Here is a 15,418-nt window from a genome sequence, read left to right as displayed (position 1 = left end):
TGTTGTTTACATCTTGTGAAATGGTCTATAACAGAGCTTTTTGTGTGTGCAGGCTGGACAATTTTAGACAATTCTTGAATTCTGTACATTTATTAACTTTTACAAATTTTAAGAATAAGAATGAATTTGGAGTTTGCCCCGCTCTCCCAAATTACTGTATCACTACATGCAAAAGGAAATATATATTCAATGTTTATATGGGACTCACCGGTAAAATCTGGAAGTGTTTAATCTTCTGATGATGGCACAAAGTGAGTACGAATGCTTTTGGATTGCTCTGGCTGTCTCTCAATAGGAATAACCTGCGAGGCAAAATACTATGATTAATTGGACTGCCCTCTTTCAAAACAGCAGTTAATATTTCCCATCATATTAATATATGGAAAATGTCATACCCATCAACTTGGCCCTGCTGCATAATCATCCTGTGGGATTCCTCTCTCATAATGCGGCCGTGGAACCATAACTGCGTCCTGTGAATCACTGGGGACATGAATGCAAAGTGCACATTTACCAGCATGAAATATTGTTATATCGATTAAACAACCATGTAAAGAGGATCTGCTATGCTTTTCTACCTTTTCAACGTTAAGTGTGTAATGTTGCTGTTTGAGCATGAAAAAGGGCTGTAAAGTTATACAAGGCACAAAGTTTACTTTAAAGGGAGTTATTCTCTATATCAATACGCACTGTTTCTGAATTCCCTGAAACACTTCAATTGTAGTTTCCTTCTGGGAACGCACGTCACAAATTTCCCGGACAAAAAAAGGTGAGGCCTATTTGAGTTGTGTTAATGGTGTGTTGAAACATGCTGTTATGGTAAGGGGCGTGACATTTCTTAAATGCACGCAAAGCACAGCACACTTGTCCAGCCGACCAATCAGAGCTCATTGTGCTTTTCGGGAAAAAAGGCCTTAAAGGGATAGTTCACTTTGAAATTAATTTTCGATATGTTTTAGCTTACCTCAAGGCCATCCAAGATTTAGGTGTCTTTGTTTCCACAGTATTTTCAACTTTGATGTTTTTAGGTCAAACCGTTCTTGTCTGACAGTCATATAATGCAGGTCTATGGTCACCACCTCAAAGAGCATGCACAGAGAAGTCCAAATTAAACATGATTTAATGCCTCGTAAATATAAGTACACATTGATTGCCTAGGACACCAGACGAGCGCTTTGTGTGAGAAAGCGAACAGTATTCATATCGTTTTTACCTCATGTAACAGCCGCCGGAAAGCGCCGGAAGTGATCTCTTGCACGGTTGCGGGAAAAAAATAAATTAAAAAAAATCAACGTTGTCCGTTGATATATCGAAATCCTCTTCCATTGCAATTTCCTGTATATCTAAATATGTTTAGATCTTCAAAGTGAAGAGCAACACTTCTGAAATCTCTGTGTAAATAATAATAATAATAATAATGAGTGAAAGTTTAGAGATCGCAAAAGAAATCACTTCCGGGGCTTTCCAGCGCTCGCCGGCACGCATGCGCAAACAGAAGCACCTTCACCCTCAGAGTACTTGGACGTGACGGATTACAAGAGGTAAAACGATATAAATACAGTTCGTTTTCTCACACAAACTGCTCGTTTCGTGTCTTAGGCCATCAATGTGTACTTACATTTACGAGTCATTAAATCGTGTTTAATTTGGACTTCTCTGTGCATGCTCTTTGAGATGGTGACCATAGACCTGCATTATATGACTGACAGACAAGAACGGTTTGACCTAAAAATATAAAAAAAAATGATAATATGAAAATACTGTGGAAACAAAGACACCTACATCTTGGATGCCCTTGAGGTATGCTAAAACATATCAAAAATTAATTTCAAAGTCAACTATCCCTTTAATTGAGAGAGGAACTAAGCAGGGCTGGTTTCCCAAAGCCAACAATGCTCGCAAGTTCAGTTGTTACCAATAGAGTTCAATTGAACTTGCGCCTATAGTTGGCTAACAATGCTTTTGGGAAACGCACCACAGAGCATTACTGACAGACTGGAAAGAGAGGTGCTGCTACAATGTAAAATATGTGGACAATAATGTTGTTGTTTTTGTTTTTTACATCCAAGCATGAAAACCTATTCTAGTAGGCCCCAAAACCAAGACATTGTAAAAGGGCATAATAGATCCTCTTTAAATCAACTAATATTTTAGTTTAAACACTGCAGTACTCACCTGAACTTAACGGTGAGGGATGTAGAGGACTGGGGCTTCCCAAAACATTCATTCTCTGACTTCGCTTCTGTACAGAGATTAAAAAAATATATATTATAAATGACCTGAATCCATCCATCCATCTTCTTCCGCTTATCCGGGGCCGGGTCGCGGGGGCAGCACTCTAAGCAGAGATTTCCAGACTTCCCTCTCCCTAGACACTTCCTCCAGTCCTTCTGGGGGGACACCGAGGCGTTCCCAGGCCAGCCGGGAGACATAGTCTCTCCAGCATGTACTAGGTCTTCCCCGGGGTCTCCGCCCAGTGGGACGTGCCTGGAACACCTCCCCGGGAAGGCGTCCAGGAGGCATCCGGAACAGACACGAGGAGGAGCTCTACTCTGAGCTCCTCCCGAGTGACCGAGCTTCTCGCCCTATCTCTAAGGGATAACCCAGCCACCCTGCGGAGAAAGCTCATTTCGGCCGCCAGTATCCGGGATCTTGTCCTTTCGGTCATGACCCAAAGCTCATGACCATAGGTGAGAGTAGGAACATAGATTAACCGGTAAATCGAGAGCTTTGCCTTACGGCTCAGCTTCTTCTTTACCACAACAGACCGGTACATCGACCGCATTACTGTAGAAGCTGCACCGATCCGTCTGTCAATCTCCGGTTCCACCCTTCCCTCACTCGTGAACAAAACCCCAAGATACTTAAACTCCTCCACTTGAGGAAGGATAAATGACCTAAAAACCCTAATTCAGGGATGTCCAAACTTGGTCCTGGAGGGCCACTGTCCTGCAGAGTTTAGCTCTAAGTTGGCTGAACACACCAGCCTGGAAGTTTCTTTGAATGCCTAGTAAGACCTAGATTAACTAGTTCAGGTGTGTTTAAAGGGTTAGTTCACCCAAAAATGAAAATTCTGTCAGTATTTACTCACCCTCATGTTGTTCCAAACCTCTATGTATTTATTTGTTCTGCTGAACACAAAGGAAGATATTTGGAAGAATGTTTTAATCAAACAGATCTCATTCCCCAATGGTAGTCAATGGGGAATGAGATCTGTTTGATTAAAACATTCTTCCAAATATCTTCCTTTGTGTATAGCAGAACAAATAAACACATAGAGGTATGGAACAACATGAGGGTGAGTAAATACTGACATTTTTTTTTAATTTTTGGGTGAACTAACCCTTTAATTGAGGTTGGAGGACAGTGGCCCTCCAGGACCAGGATTGGACAACGTCTGCCCCAATTCATTACTGACAAACTCACAGAGTAAACTTGTAACTACTCACTCTCCAAGTGTGTCCCTCTTCCATTGCAGCGCTTTGAGCCTCCACAGGGTTGTCAATCACACGACCTGTCCTTCCTGAGAAATCCATGGCGACCAGCGAATTCTCAGACACACTCCGCTATAGTAAAAACAGTATTACACTTGATCAGTTGTCTATTACTTGGCCAACTGTGCTGAGAATATGGGGCTGAGAACGGCTCAAGTGGTTCTCAACAGTTCTTAAAACCGTTCGGCCCGACACTGGAAAAGCCAAAACCTACAGGTTGTTCTCAAAAACAACCTATTATGATCAGCATTATACCCATCTGATTAAACCACTAAAGCCTTATTAAATACCTTCTAAATTAATCCTTACAGCAAGCACTGTGTTTTGTACATTTCCCCAGCATGAAAGTTCCCAATGCAAATCGGCGTAAAGGAATCTATAGCTGCACGCTTCATTAGTTCATAGAGTTATGAGCAGATTAAGTGAACTCTCAGCAAGAGCGTTCCTCCCGAGTACACGGGGTGCATATAATACCAGGTGAGCTCACGGAAGCGTGAATGCAGCACATTTATCCCATCAACTGCACTAGAGAGTCAGCACTAAGTAACATATTAACATGTTTCTTACCACAGGTGTGGTGAAGTTTGATATGGCAGTCTTTCTCTGGTGTGGGGTCTTGTAGTTCTGATATAGCAGAATTCCAAACTAGAAAGAAAAGAGTGCGTTTGAACGAGTTAACAAGAATGGACAAGAGGGTAGAGGGGATATCTGAGCTTGTTCACACCAAGTCTATTGAGACTAAACAATATGAAAGTTTTAGCATGTAAAATGTTCCCAAATAATTTCGCATAACAATATTTTTTTTTTATTTTTAAGATTTTCCAAGCCTCTAAAAAGAAAAAAAGTCAAATAAAAATGAAATAATATGCGTTACAACAAATGCCTCACTTATAGTAGTCTACTTTTATTATTACTTTTATTTATTTTTAATACTATGACAAAAAAAATTAATAAGCTTAAGATAAAATAAGCCAACAAATAGTTGACTTATACAGTAGCTGTCTAGTACACAGATTTTTTTTTAAAGTAATTTTTTTTTTTTCAGCCAGGACACATTAAAGCCATCCCAAGTGAAATTAATAATGTAAAATGCTGTTTTTTTTTTTTTGAATTTCTGTTCATCAGAGAATCCTGAAAATTATCATGATGTCTAACAACTTCTTTCAACACTGATAAATGTTTCCTGAGCACCGAATCAGCATATTAGAATGATGTTTGAAGGATCATGTGACACTGAAGACTGAAGTAACGGCTCCCTAAAATTCAGCTTTACCACCACAGGAATAAATTACAATTTAAAATGTATTAAAAACAGAAAACAGTTATTTTAAATTGTAATAATATTCCATTATTTTACTGTAATTTTGAGAACTACTTTCAAAAACAAACACCCATCCCAAACCTAATATAGTAAAGTATTTAAAAGCAGCACTATGCAGTTTTTTTTGTTTTTTTTTTACCTTAACTGAATAGCTTAGGAGTTATTGCAATGGTTATATGACTATTTTCGGGTTGAATTTTGGGCGTCTCATACGTGCATACCTTGAGCAGTCTGAAAGCAGTCATCCAGCACGTTCGGCTCTGCTCGTCCTCGGCACACAACATCTTCAACTCCTTCAGTTCAGTCCTGCCCTTACTGGGCTGTCAATCAAGCAAGATATCTACTGTCAAATCAAGGCACTCAAGTTAAAAAGGACAAGCATGCACTGTACCAGGTGAGGCATGGGTAGTTAATTAAAGGGGAAAATCATTGATTTTGAAATTGTGCCATCCATGCTACCTCTATTGTCAATGCCGCTGATTCTGTTCATTTTATGCATGACAACACTGACCGTCGTCCTGCTCACCTTAATGCAGAATTGGAAGTCTGTGGGCGCATTGTGCATCTTTCTGCCCGTCGTCACAGTGAAAATATTGCTCTCCTCCAAGTCTGACAGTAACTGCAGGTGCCTTGGCTCCTAAACAAGCCAGTTAAAACTTCATCATATTACAACTCGCAGACAGTCCTATATAATGAGTGGCATGAACAGTGAAACCTTAATCCTGAAATAGTTTATTCAAATAAATATGGTCCAAAAATCTGAGACATTTAGTATTTAGCATTTCTAATCTAGTAAAAATTCAAGTTTTATTATTATTCTAAACTACTTTGAATCAATATGTATTATAAGCATACATTAATTTATTAACAGATTACCAAAAGTTTTTTATTAATAATAATATAATAATATAAATAATAATAAAATAATAATATAATAAAAATATAAAAATATAAAATAAAATAATAAAAAATAATAATAATATACAATTAAGCAATTAAATACAATTAATAACATACAATTATATTAAATATTTATTAGAAATTCGATTTTTTTAATCTCTTTTCTTTTTTATATTATTAATATGTTAATGTTCATTTTATATTTCTAACTCATTTTAAGTCGAAGCTTTCTTTGTATTTCCAAAATCCTAAAAAAAAAAAAAGTTCAGGTGCAAGTTAGATTATGAATCCCAGTCTTTAAAGGTGCATTGCGCAACTTTTCATGTTAAAAATAGCCGTTTTCTAACCCATACATGCTTAAACAATCGCCTGATGGGCTGAATGAGCCCTTCTTTGATCACTGCGATCGCCTCTATAACCCTGTACAGTGACATATATAAGAGGGATTCGGGCTCGAATCTGAGACTGGGCGTGACGTCATGCGCGTTCACGCTCGCCTGGCTATGTCTGGCAGGTTCGTGTAGCTATTCGCCGCCGTTCTCCGTATCAGAGAAGACAACTCGAGCGACACAACTCTAGTCAGCTTTCCACAAAAGTAGACGATGGATTCAAAGGGGCTGTTTACACCTGGTCACTTCATGTGTCTTCTGTGATCGGATAGCTATTCGATCGTGAAAAGACCAGGGTGTAAATGCCCTCCGAAACGCATTCGAGACGGATTTGAATTCGATCGCTCAAACCACTTGAGGACGTGGTCTGTGCCGTATTCCAGACGAAACTGGACAAGTGTAAATGCATCTGGTTGTTGAAACCAAGCTATATGTCATGATATTTTAGTCATATATGACGACGCGCATCACCTGAGCAGCTGAGCTGAGCCCCTTCATCAAGCGCCGCAATCTATCGCAAATCAAAGTGAATTAGTGAAAGTAAGTCGCAGACGCTTAACACTACCATCTTCATTAAAAGTAAAGAAATGAAATGATCTTACCAGTTCTGTTGCCGATCTCTCTTATTGCTGTCTTTGCTGATTTTGAAATTAGCCGATGATTAATAAAATCCAGCTCATATCTGTTGCTTTCGGTGACGTGCACTTCATTAAATCTGTATATGGCGCGGAAAGAGACCGGCTTGTAGCTCATTACAAACCCCAACGCAAACTCCACGTGAGACAGAAAATAAAACTTCTGTCTGTCCAGACTCCAGTGCCATGCGTCGGAATAAGACGAGAGTCAACATCGGGAAGCTTTCAACAAACGGAGATCTCCGGTCGTCTCTAGGGCTCAAACGGGTCATAGCCTATACAAAGTGATAACTGAACGTGTTTCCATAATAATTCAATCATAAGTGGATACAGTAAGCACAGGGAGATAGATGGAAACAAAAACCGAAGTTTTCTACTACCCCCGTTTCCCCCTCTCACACAAGTGTGTAATTTACTCGAATGCCTTTCCTTTCATATATTTTAAATGACTTGCAGATTTATTACTGTATTACCTCATTATGACTGTAACAAAAGATGTGTGCCGCACAGTGTGCGGCTGATGCTCCTTAGTTATGAACAGCGAGTGCAAACGTGCGTATGTGTGTGTGTGTGTTCCTTCATGAACGCGCACAGCTCTGGTTGCAGTTTCGCTTGTCGCCAGAGGGGGCGTAGTTCTGCAAAAACTCAGAGACTTGCGTTTAGCTCCTTTAAATGTGGACTTTTGTAGCGCACTATATTTATTTGCAGGAAAAATAGCAAATATAAGCTGTATAACAGCTGTAGAACAACAAAAGTTGTAAAAAACATTGAAAAAACATTAAAAAAAACATTGATATGCTCTTATGTAGAAATTTAGAGACTTGAATTCATAATACAACATTGAAATAAGTTTAAAGAGAAGCTTGCCTTGGACATTCCTTTAGTAGAGCAGTACAGCCCAGAACGCCGTAAGAACATGTAGTGTTTTTTCCAGGACTTTCGGCCCGTCTCTTTCAAATAAAGGAAGCCCTGGATCTCTGGACAGCTGCTGGAATTCAAGAAATTCTGTGCAGGAGGGGGAAAAAAAGCAGAGGACCATCTGGAAAATGAGTTTTTCCAAACCTGGATGCCTTCCATGCTTTAATAACACGGCCTCTCTGCTATCACAAGACATGAGTATGCAGTTTAAAAGCTGTTTGAATCCACCAAAATGCTTATTCATCTGCACTGGCAATCACGCAGTCATGTAAGCGTGACGCACATGTTCATAATCTAGGCTAATCCAGATTTTGCCGTGTATCGGATCCATTTGCGTGTCTTTCTCACCTGTAAGAGCTGGGACTGTGGGATAGAGCCATTAGATTCCTGACACCATGCAACCATCTGCTCCGGAAAGAAGTTCTATGAGAGGAAGAGAGGTAAGAAAAGACCGTCTGCACTGAACATATGCCAGCAACACAGAAGAAAGTATTTAAAAATACCTTTTCGTTTGAATGATAAGTAATTGGAAGCCATATACCATATAGAAGTACGTTTTTAGGTTCACCTGACCCAGATCGGATGCTTTTCTTAGTGGGCAATTACATAAGATGATTATTGCTAGACTGAGCCGGAGTGTAAAAGAATGGGACAAACTTTGAGAATTGAATGTACAACTTTTTCAAGGTTTTAACTGAATTTTCTTCTCTCTGAACATAGATATATAGATAGATTACATATAGATGATAATATATTTAGCTCTCTGGTGTTGTTTGGACATATTTAGACCAATTTAAAATCGCTACTTCTTCGAAAACTGTGTGACTTTTGCGATGCTATGTGACCACACACACACAAAAAAAACATAGACTTGATTCAAAAAAAGCAAAATGGTCATAAAAAAGCCGCACTTGCGTAGTCCGCGGCATACAGAGAAATCTGTTGATGTGTAAAATCTACAAATCAGCCACGATGCAGCAAAAAAGTGCATTGCACATGAGCTGATCACACTAAATCAACAACTCAATTTTTGAATAAATCCAGTAAATCCAGGTGTGACCTTTACCAGTTGAACATGGTAAGATGCATGCATAAATTCACATCCGCACGAGCTGAAACTCATCTAAAGCTAATTTGGGTGAGTTGCACCAAGCATTTGCCAAAGCCAGGGATTACCAAGAGCAGGTTAAGTGCTCTGTCAAATAGACTCGAACTAACCGGCCCAAAGACGTTTCAAGCACTGACACATACTGTACATACCATACTAAAGCACAGGCTCAAATAAGATTAAGCCTTTGCGTGAACATATTTTTTCAAGCGTACAAAAAGTCTGTGGCTTATAAAGAACGATAAAATGGTTCACAGTGTTCACACCGTAAGGTGATTATACGACACGTCCAAATGTACTTGTCGAAATTCCATCAGTTAAAAGATGCCGAGTACAGGCTTATAAAATTAAAAAAAGCAGGTTATTTGCTTAGTGAGGTGGAACATGTACAAGCTGTACTTGAATGGCTGGAAATTGATAACAAGGAGGTTTTTTCTCACATATGAAAAACAGGAATGTGGGAACTCGTTGGTTTGTTTGACATTTACATATTTAAAGGCACACTATGCAAGAATTGTACCGCTTCAAAGTCATTTCGGTGGTAAACAAACTCATAGTAGGGCAAATCCTGGTAGTAAAGGTTGGATGAGACTAGGAAAAGGAAAAGCGGTTGTCACTCATTGGCGCGAGCTAAAAAGCAGCACTGGATGCAACCGTGACGCTGACCTGGCGATCTTGTTGATGGACTAGTAAGTACATTTTTCTAAGTTTGTGTGCGTTTTATTTTGTGTTTTCACTGGAATGAATAGAGAGAGTCCGCAACGGCGATAGATTGAAGAGCGCGTCCGAGTGGAGACTGCGCTCGCCACCACATAGGGTGACCAGACGTCTTGAAAAATTACGGAAAGTTCCGAAATCTAAGCTGTTATCCCGAATCCGGCAAGCCTGACTTGAGTCTGAAACTCCTCCATAGGGCTTTGATTATGAGGCGTGTCTTAACCGAACCAGGGAAAAAAAAAAACTCTGCACTCAATTGGATAGTCGGTAGACCTACAACCAATCAGAGCAACGCAGTAAGTCAACTACGTTGCATATCACAGTTGTCAAGGGAACTTACTTTTTTTAGAAGTAAAATAACGAGTGTTGCTTCTTTTACTTGGTCCTCCATGAGTGCGACCAAAGGAGAAACCACAACGACCACAGGCTTTTCATAACGTCCCATCTTCTTAGCGACCATCGGAGCCAGCTGATAAGTTACACTTTTGCCGAATCATGTAGGAAGGACGGCAAAAATATCTTTCCGATCGACGAACGCCTTGATTGCAGTTTTCTGTTTGTCTATTAAAATTAATGCGCTGTCGATTTATTTTACAACAGATGCGACAGAGGAATCTATACATCTCAATTCTCCAGCTGCAGTCATCTTTGGAGAAACCAGTTAAGCGCTCTTTGATAACGTGATGATTACGTCCCTGAAGATCACCTGTCCATCATCGTATAAAGCCCGCCCTGGCAATTTGATTGGCCTGATCATTTTTTGACTGATCATAATTACTCCTCAATGGATCGAGTCCAGACCGAACTTCCCGACCAAAAAATGTTGTGGGCGGAGTTCGGGCTGGCATCCAGGCTAGAATCCGGCCCTAATTGTCCCAAAATACTAAATCATAGTCTTAAGTAGTTATTGTCTGATAAAATATTAAAAACTGTATCAAAAAAAGCATCTTTTCGGTTTCTTGTTTTGAAGTTCTACAAAGATGTAGGCGCGAATTTACATAGGCTATACATTGATAAGCAAATTGTCATTCATTCGATTCGTTGACATGGCTGGTGTACCGGAACCACACCACACCGTTTTTTAGTGGCGGACTAAAGACTAATGACAGACTGTTGATCTCTGAAAAAAAAAGTTTGTTTCAGGTTCGAAAGGCTATGTAGTCTAATATAATAGTAGGCCTACCCATAAACACCCCCTAGATCTCTTATTTAAAGGTACACTATGCAAGATTTGTACCTTAATCTAACCGCTTCAAAGGGGCATCAGGCCGTGAGTGCAGACATGCTCTGCGAGAGTGGTATTATATAACGTTACGACAGTAACGTTAAATACAAGTACTCCACAGTGACTCTAGGGGTCGCTGTTTGACAAAAACGGAATTCCTGCATAGTGTGCCCTTAAGGGATTTATAGCTTGCAGGTCGTGTATCAAGTATTATTAGTGAGATTTTCAAGGATAATCTGACTTCAATTTCAAGGGATTTAAGCTTGTAGTGGTGGTCTGGAGAGGTAAGGAAACGCATGGGTGGGCTGAATGGGAACGGTTGTTCTCTGCGACAACATACCAGTGGGTTTCTGAAGAACTCGTACTTGGCGTAGTTCTTCCTGAAGAGAAACTTGCTCTCTGGAGACATGCAGGCTTGCACTGCAACCACCAGTTCATGGTCTTCCAGACACCTCTCTGTATTCAAACAAACACAGATGACATCAAAACTGTTTACTGGCCGTTAATGGTGTAATGGATTTTCACATGATCACTTTAAAAATTGCTAAACCCTTTGAATCAGAGCAGATGGAATGAGTTGTGACCTCTGAAGCTTGGGAATATTAAAATGTCTGTCAGGGGGAAATTTTCTCTTTTCTTTTTTTTCCTGCTAACCACTAAGCCACGGCTCCAAGGGGGGGGGGGGGGGGGGATGGGGAGTTATACATGTATATTTGTATATGTAACGGTTTGTTGTCGTAAAACACGTACGGATATAGGAATATATTCAAAACTGACTTAAATCATGAACTCAGCGGAAGTACACGTTACAAAAGACAATATCCGACAAGGCACTGAACAAAACAGGGAAGGTAAAATTTGGATCTGCAATCTCTTAATAATTGCCGACCTCGCGCTGACGATGCATAAAGATGCAATACCTGTCTGGCGTGGGTAAAATTATTATGGGGGTGAGGCGCAATTCAAACTCCCCAACGTGTCTGCACTACAATTGAGTTGCACTGTTGACAAAGGAATTGTCGGTCACCTGCACATTTGAGGCAGTGTCACATCATTACCAAAGTTTATAATTTGCATTTTCTTTATTGCCAGTGTTTAAAACAGTCAGCACTTGCACGCTCTCGAGACGTTGCACACTCAAAGCACGCAAACATAAAGCCGCCTCAAACACCTCACGGGCACCAAATAGCACTTAAATGGTCAAATACACACAAATTACTTGAGTAAACAGTTGAGAAAAATGCTATGTAATGATTTATTGGATCAGTGCATTTTGGTCTTAAAGTGACAACAGCCTAATAATATTTGTGCTGCTGTCTCCAAAATCCGAATTTTTTTGTCTTGTGTTTTTTACTAATATTCAGATGACACTCACGGCTCATGAATAAATAACTTTTGTAACTATAATTGTTTGATTCCTTATATTTCTTACCTTAATACTACTGTTAGAACTACAAAAAGACATACACAAAAAACTTAAGCACTATTTATTTATATTTTCTATCTTTATTCTATTTTATTTGTTTGTTCTTATTTTAATCACTGACTGTTTTTTAGTGAATTCAATTCAGAATTTGAAATTAGGCTTGTGTTGTGCTATTATGCAACAAAATTATCCATTTGTAAAAACATGATTAAACATTTGGGTAAATGTTACAAATAAAGTATAAACACACATATGCAGTGATGTGAATAAGTTTGGACATCCATGCTAAAGCTGCCTAAAAAGAGGAGTAAAAAATCATCTTTTGAAAATTGATGACTTAATGCCTTAATTAGAAAAATGGGGAAAAATCCAACCTTTAAGGACACCAATTTTCTTTGTGAATGAATAATGTATCACAAATAAATAAATGTTCTTCCTTAAAATACATGGTGCATACAGTAAGTCAGGACACCCCTATGTTAAATAAATGCCCTTAGAGGCAGGCAGATTTTTATTTTTAAAAGCCAGTTATTTCATGGATCCAGGATAATATGCATCCTGATAAAGTTCCCTTGGCCTTTGGAATTAAAATATCCCCACATCATCACACACCCTTCACCATACATAGAGATTGCCATGGGGTACTTTCCAAAAGATCATCTCTCAATGCAAATCAAACCAGCTATTAGGCAAACTGAAATAAAACCATGCCAAACTCTTGGTATGGTGAAGGGTATGTGATGATGTGGGGGTATTTTAATTCCAAAGGCCAAAGGAACTTTATTTAGCATGTGTTTAGGGTGTCCAAACTTATTCACATCACTGCGTTTGTGTGTGTGTGTGTGTGCGTGTGTTTATATATAGAGAGAGCACTAAAGCACTTTGTGATTTTATCTGTGAAAGGCGCTATATAAATGAAGCTTACTTAAATATATATAACATGAATTTAATATACAAAAATTGAATGCATAAAATAAATTATTTCACATAATATATATGAAAATATTAAAGTGATTTTAATCTAAGATGTATATATTCATGCTCTAATACTTGTATTTAATAATCCAAATATTTTAGAAATATACATTAATTGTATATTTAAGTGTTACATTTAAATTCTTGCATTTGGCGTTTATCTAAAAGTACCTCATAGTGAAGTCAAGCTATTTTTTATTTTATTTTTTTTGGTACAAGACGTGTTCCCTGGGAATCAAACCCGTGACCATGTCATTGCTAACGGCATGCTCGGCCAGTTTAACAACAAAAAACAAACAAAACATTACAATCTTTCAGCATCCAGCACAATGTGATGCCCTATAATGAGAAAATGATCCAGATTAACTGAATATCGTAATGTCTATGCTTTTTAAGTATAGCACCACTCATATGTCCAAGACATTAAAGCACCGGCTCAAACCCCATCTAATGTATCTGTTGTGTATCTGATCCCTCATCCGCTAATTCACTCCTCCGAGAAGAGAAGGAGAGAGAGCATGACTGTATATGAAAGAGAAAGCGAGGGAAAGCGAGAGGCATTGCAGAGGGATGAGGTCATGTATTTAGCTTGATTGCACTGAGGGTTGATGGCAGCAAAGTCAGCAGAGTCTCCCTGCTAATGGCTTACGTAAGAGCAACGTTTCTAGAAGGTTTCCGTAACGTTGGCACGCTGATGTCTCCAGAAGTGATGAGGGAAACACATCCAACTACACCACATAATAATGCTAAGCCTCTCTAGAGATGTCAGCTGACCAAATATAGACCACACCCCATCACATTTTGACATCATAAAGCCTAAGCATAACTAACAACTTGCCTTGATGGCTTTAAAGTGGACGCATTCAAATAAAGAGCAGATTGTGTCCGTCCGAATTATTTCCGAATCTCCGAGGGATTTTCAAGAGCAATGACTGCATCTCTAAAGGTCAGGCAGAGTTAAATCTGTTTAGTATGACTTGAGCAAGGGTTAATCTGTAATCTGCCTGAGAAACACACAACCACACGTGCCCTAATTGATTGCCGGCGAGATTAAGCACTGCTTCTTCATGACCTCTCCTTCTCTACTCTCATTTTCTCAAAAGCATCTGCATTGTGAAGGCTTTTCCTTTCTTTCAGGTTGGACGCTCTATGAGGCGTTGCGCATGCAAAATGCGCAGCCGTGCGTGACGTACGATGTTGTATTTGAGAGCTTAAGTGTTAATAGGAGAACAAGTATGTGTATATAAGACTCTGAGTCTGGGCTTGCTGAAAGGTGATTTCCTGTTACACAGTGCAGTGCACTGGGAACCCAGTGTCCCTGGACAGAACAGCATGTCCTCCTAGACTGGGTGTGTGTGCTGCACGCATAAGTCATGCAAACGCAGAAAAGGACTATACACATATGATGGCTTCGCTTACCCAGACCAAGCAGGGAATGATGCTCCACTAGCGACCAGCAGTTGTCATCCAGGCAGTGGGTCTTGTAGACCAGGAACTGACACACATCTCTGGCCGTCATGTCGGCAGGGACCTCCACGACTTTTCCCACACCATCCTCGCTGAAAACTTTGATGATCTGTTCAACACACATACACAGGATGTCCATTACAGATGCGTTTAATATGACCTCGAGGCGATCTTGTTAATGAGTCTAATTTGTCGGACAATTACAGACACGCTTTTGCACAATGCTCCAGATGGTGGAGTTTTGACAACTCGCCAAATACAAACTTTTCAGTTACCTAAGAGTAAAAATGATGCTCGGAGAAAAAAAAAAAAAAGTTAATTTGTGCTTGTTGATTATGTTTTTGTTCTCGCAAACCATGCAAATCTCAATGTTTATATGGCCCCTAGCTCAATCTACATGGATTCTTAGTGTTTAGGTTGAGCCCGGCTCTTATAAGCGTGACTGACTCGAACACGGACAAGAGGATATACTCCATTAAGAGGCTGAATACACATGAATGCCAAAGCCAACGGCCCAGATAAAGGGAAAAGAAAGAGAAATGCTTTTAGTTCTTTTAATGACACCGCAATGACTAGTAAATGCACAGCTAAACATACACATGCATCCACAAAAGCTAACATTTTAACAAATACTTTACCATCTAAGTAGCGTGCAATTTATGCACAAAAATAATCTGCGTGACTAAATTTGATATTTTTTTTGTAGACTGGCATCTGCAGGACGCTTCTCTTCTGAAAAAGTAGTTACTGTCAGTCTTACCTCTACTGCCTGATACAAGCAACAGTCCGGCGAACACGATGGCATTTTCTCTCTGAGACAACCTCTGCTCACTCACGCGGCGA

General features: G+C 39.5%; 1 protein-coding gene across 2 annotated transcripts in view; it reads right to left on the bottom strand.

Moving 5' to 3' along the window:
• Positions 1-15,418, bottom strand: part of grb10a (growth factor receptor-bound protein 10a) — a 71,115-nt gene that overhangs the window by 3,825 nt on the left and 51,872 nt on the right. For both annotated transcript variants that reach the window (XM_039678626.2, XM_039678627.2), the window contains exons 6-16: positions 14,528-14,684; positions 11,048-11,163; positions 8,006-8,080; positions 7,607-7,744; positions 5,342-5,452; positions 5,037-5,135; positions 4,062-4,139; positions 3,450-3,566; positions 2,176-2,242; positions 396-483; positions 209-302 (exon numbers count right to left, since the gene is read on the bottom strand). In XM_039678626.2, the coding sequence (XP_039534560.1) occupies positions 209-302; positions 396-483; positions 2,176-2,242; positions 3,450-3,566; positions 4,062-4,139; positions 5,037-5,135; positions 5,342-5,452; positions 7,607-7,744; positions 8,006-8,080; positions 11,048-11,163; positions 14,528-14,684 (1,140 nt within the window). The remainder of the gene's footprint in view (positions 1-208; positions 303-395; positions 484-2,175; positions 2,243-3,449; positions 3,567-4,061; positions 4,140-5,036; positions 5,136-5,341; positions 5,453-7,606; positions 7,745-8,005; positions 8,081-11,047; positions 11,164-14,527; positions 14,685-15,418) is intronic.

This window comes from Pimephales promelas, chromosome 18 (genome assembly GCF_988280905.1).
Source record: "Pimephales promelas chromosome 18, fPimPro1.hap1.1, whole genome shotgun sequence".
NCBI lineage: Eukaryota > Metazoa > Chordata > Actinopteri > Cypriniformes > Leuciscidae > Pimephales > Pimephales promelas.
The sequence above is the reverse complement of the archived record's forward strand: the minus strand, read 5'-3'. Positions and strand labels throughout refer to the sequence as shown.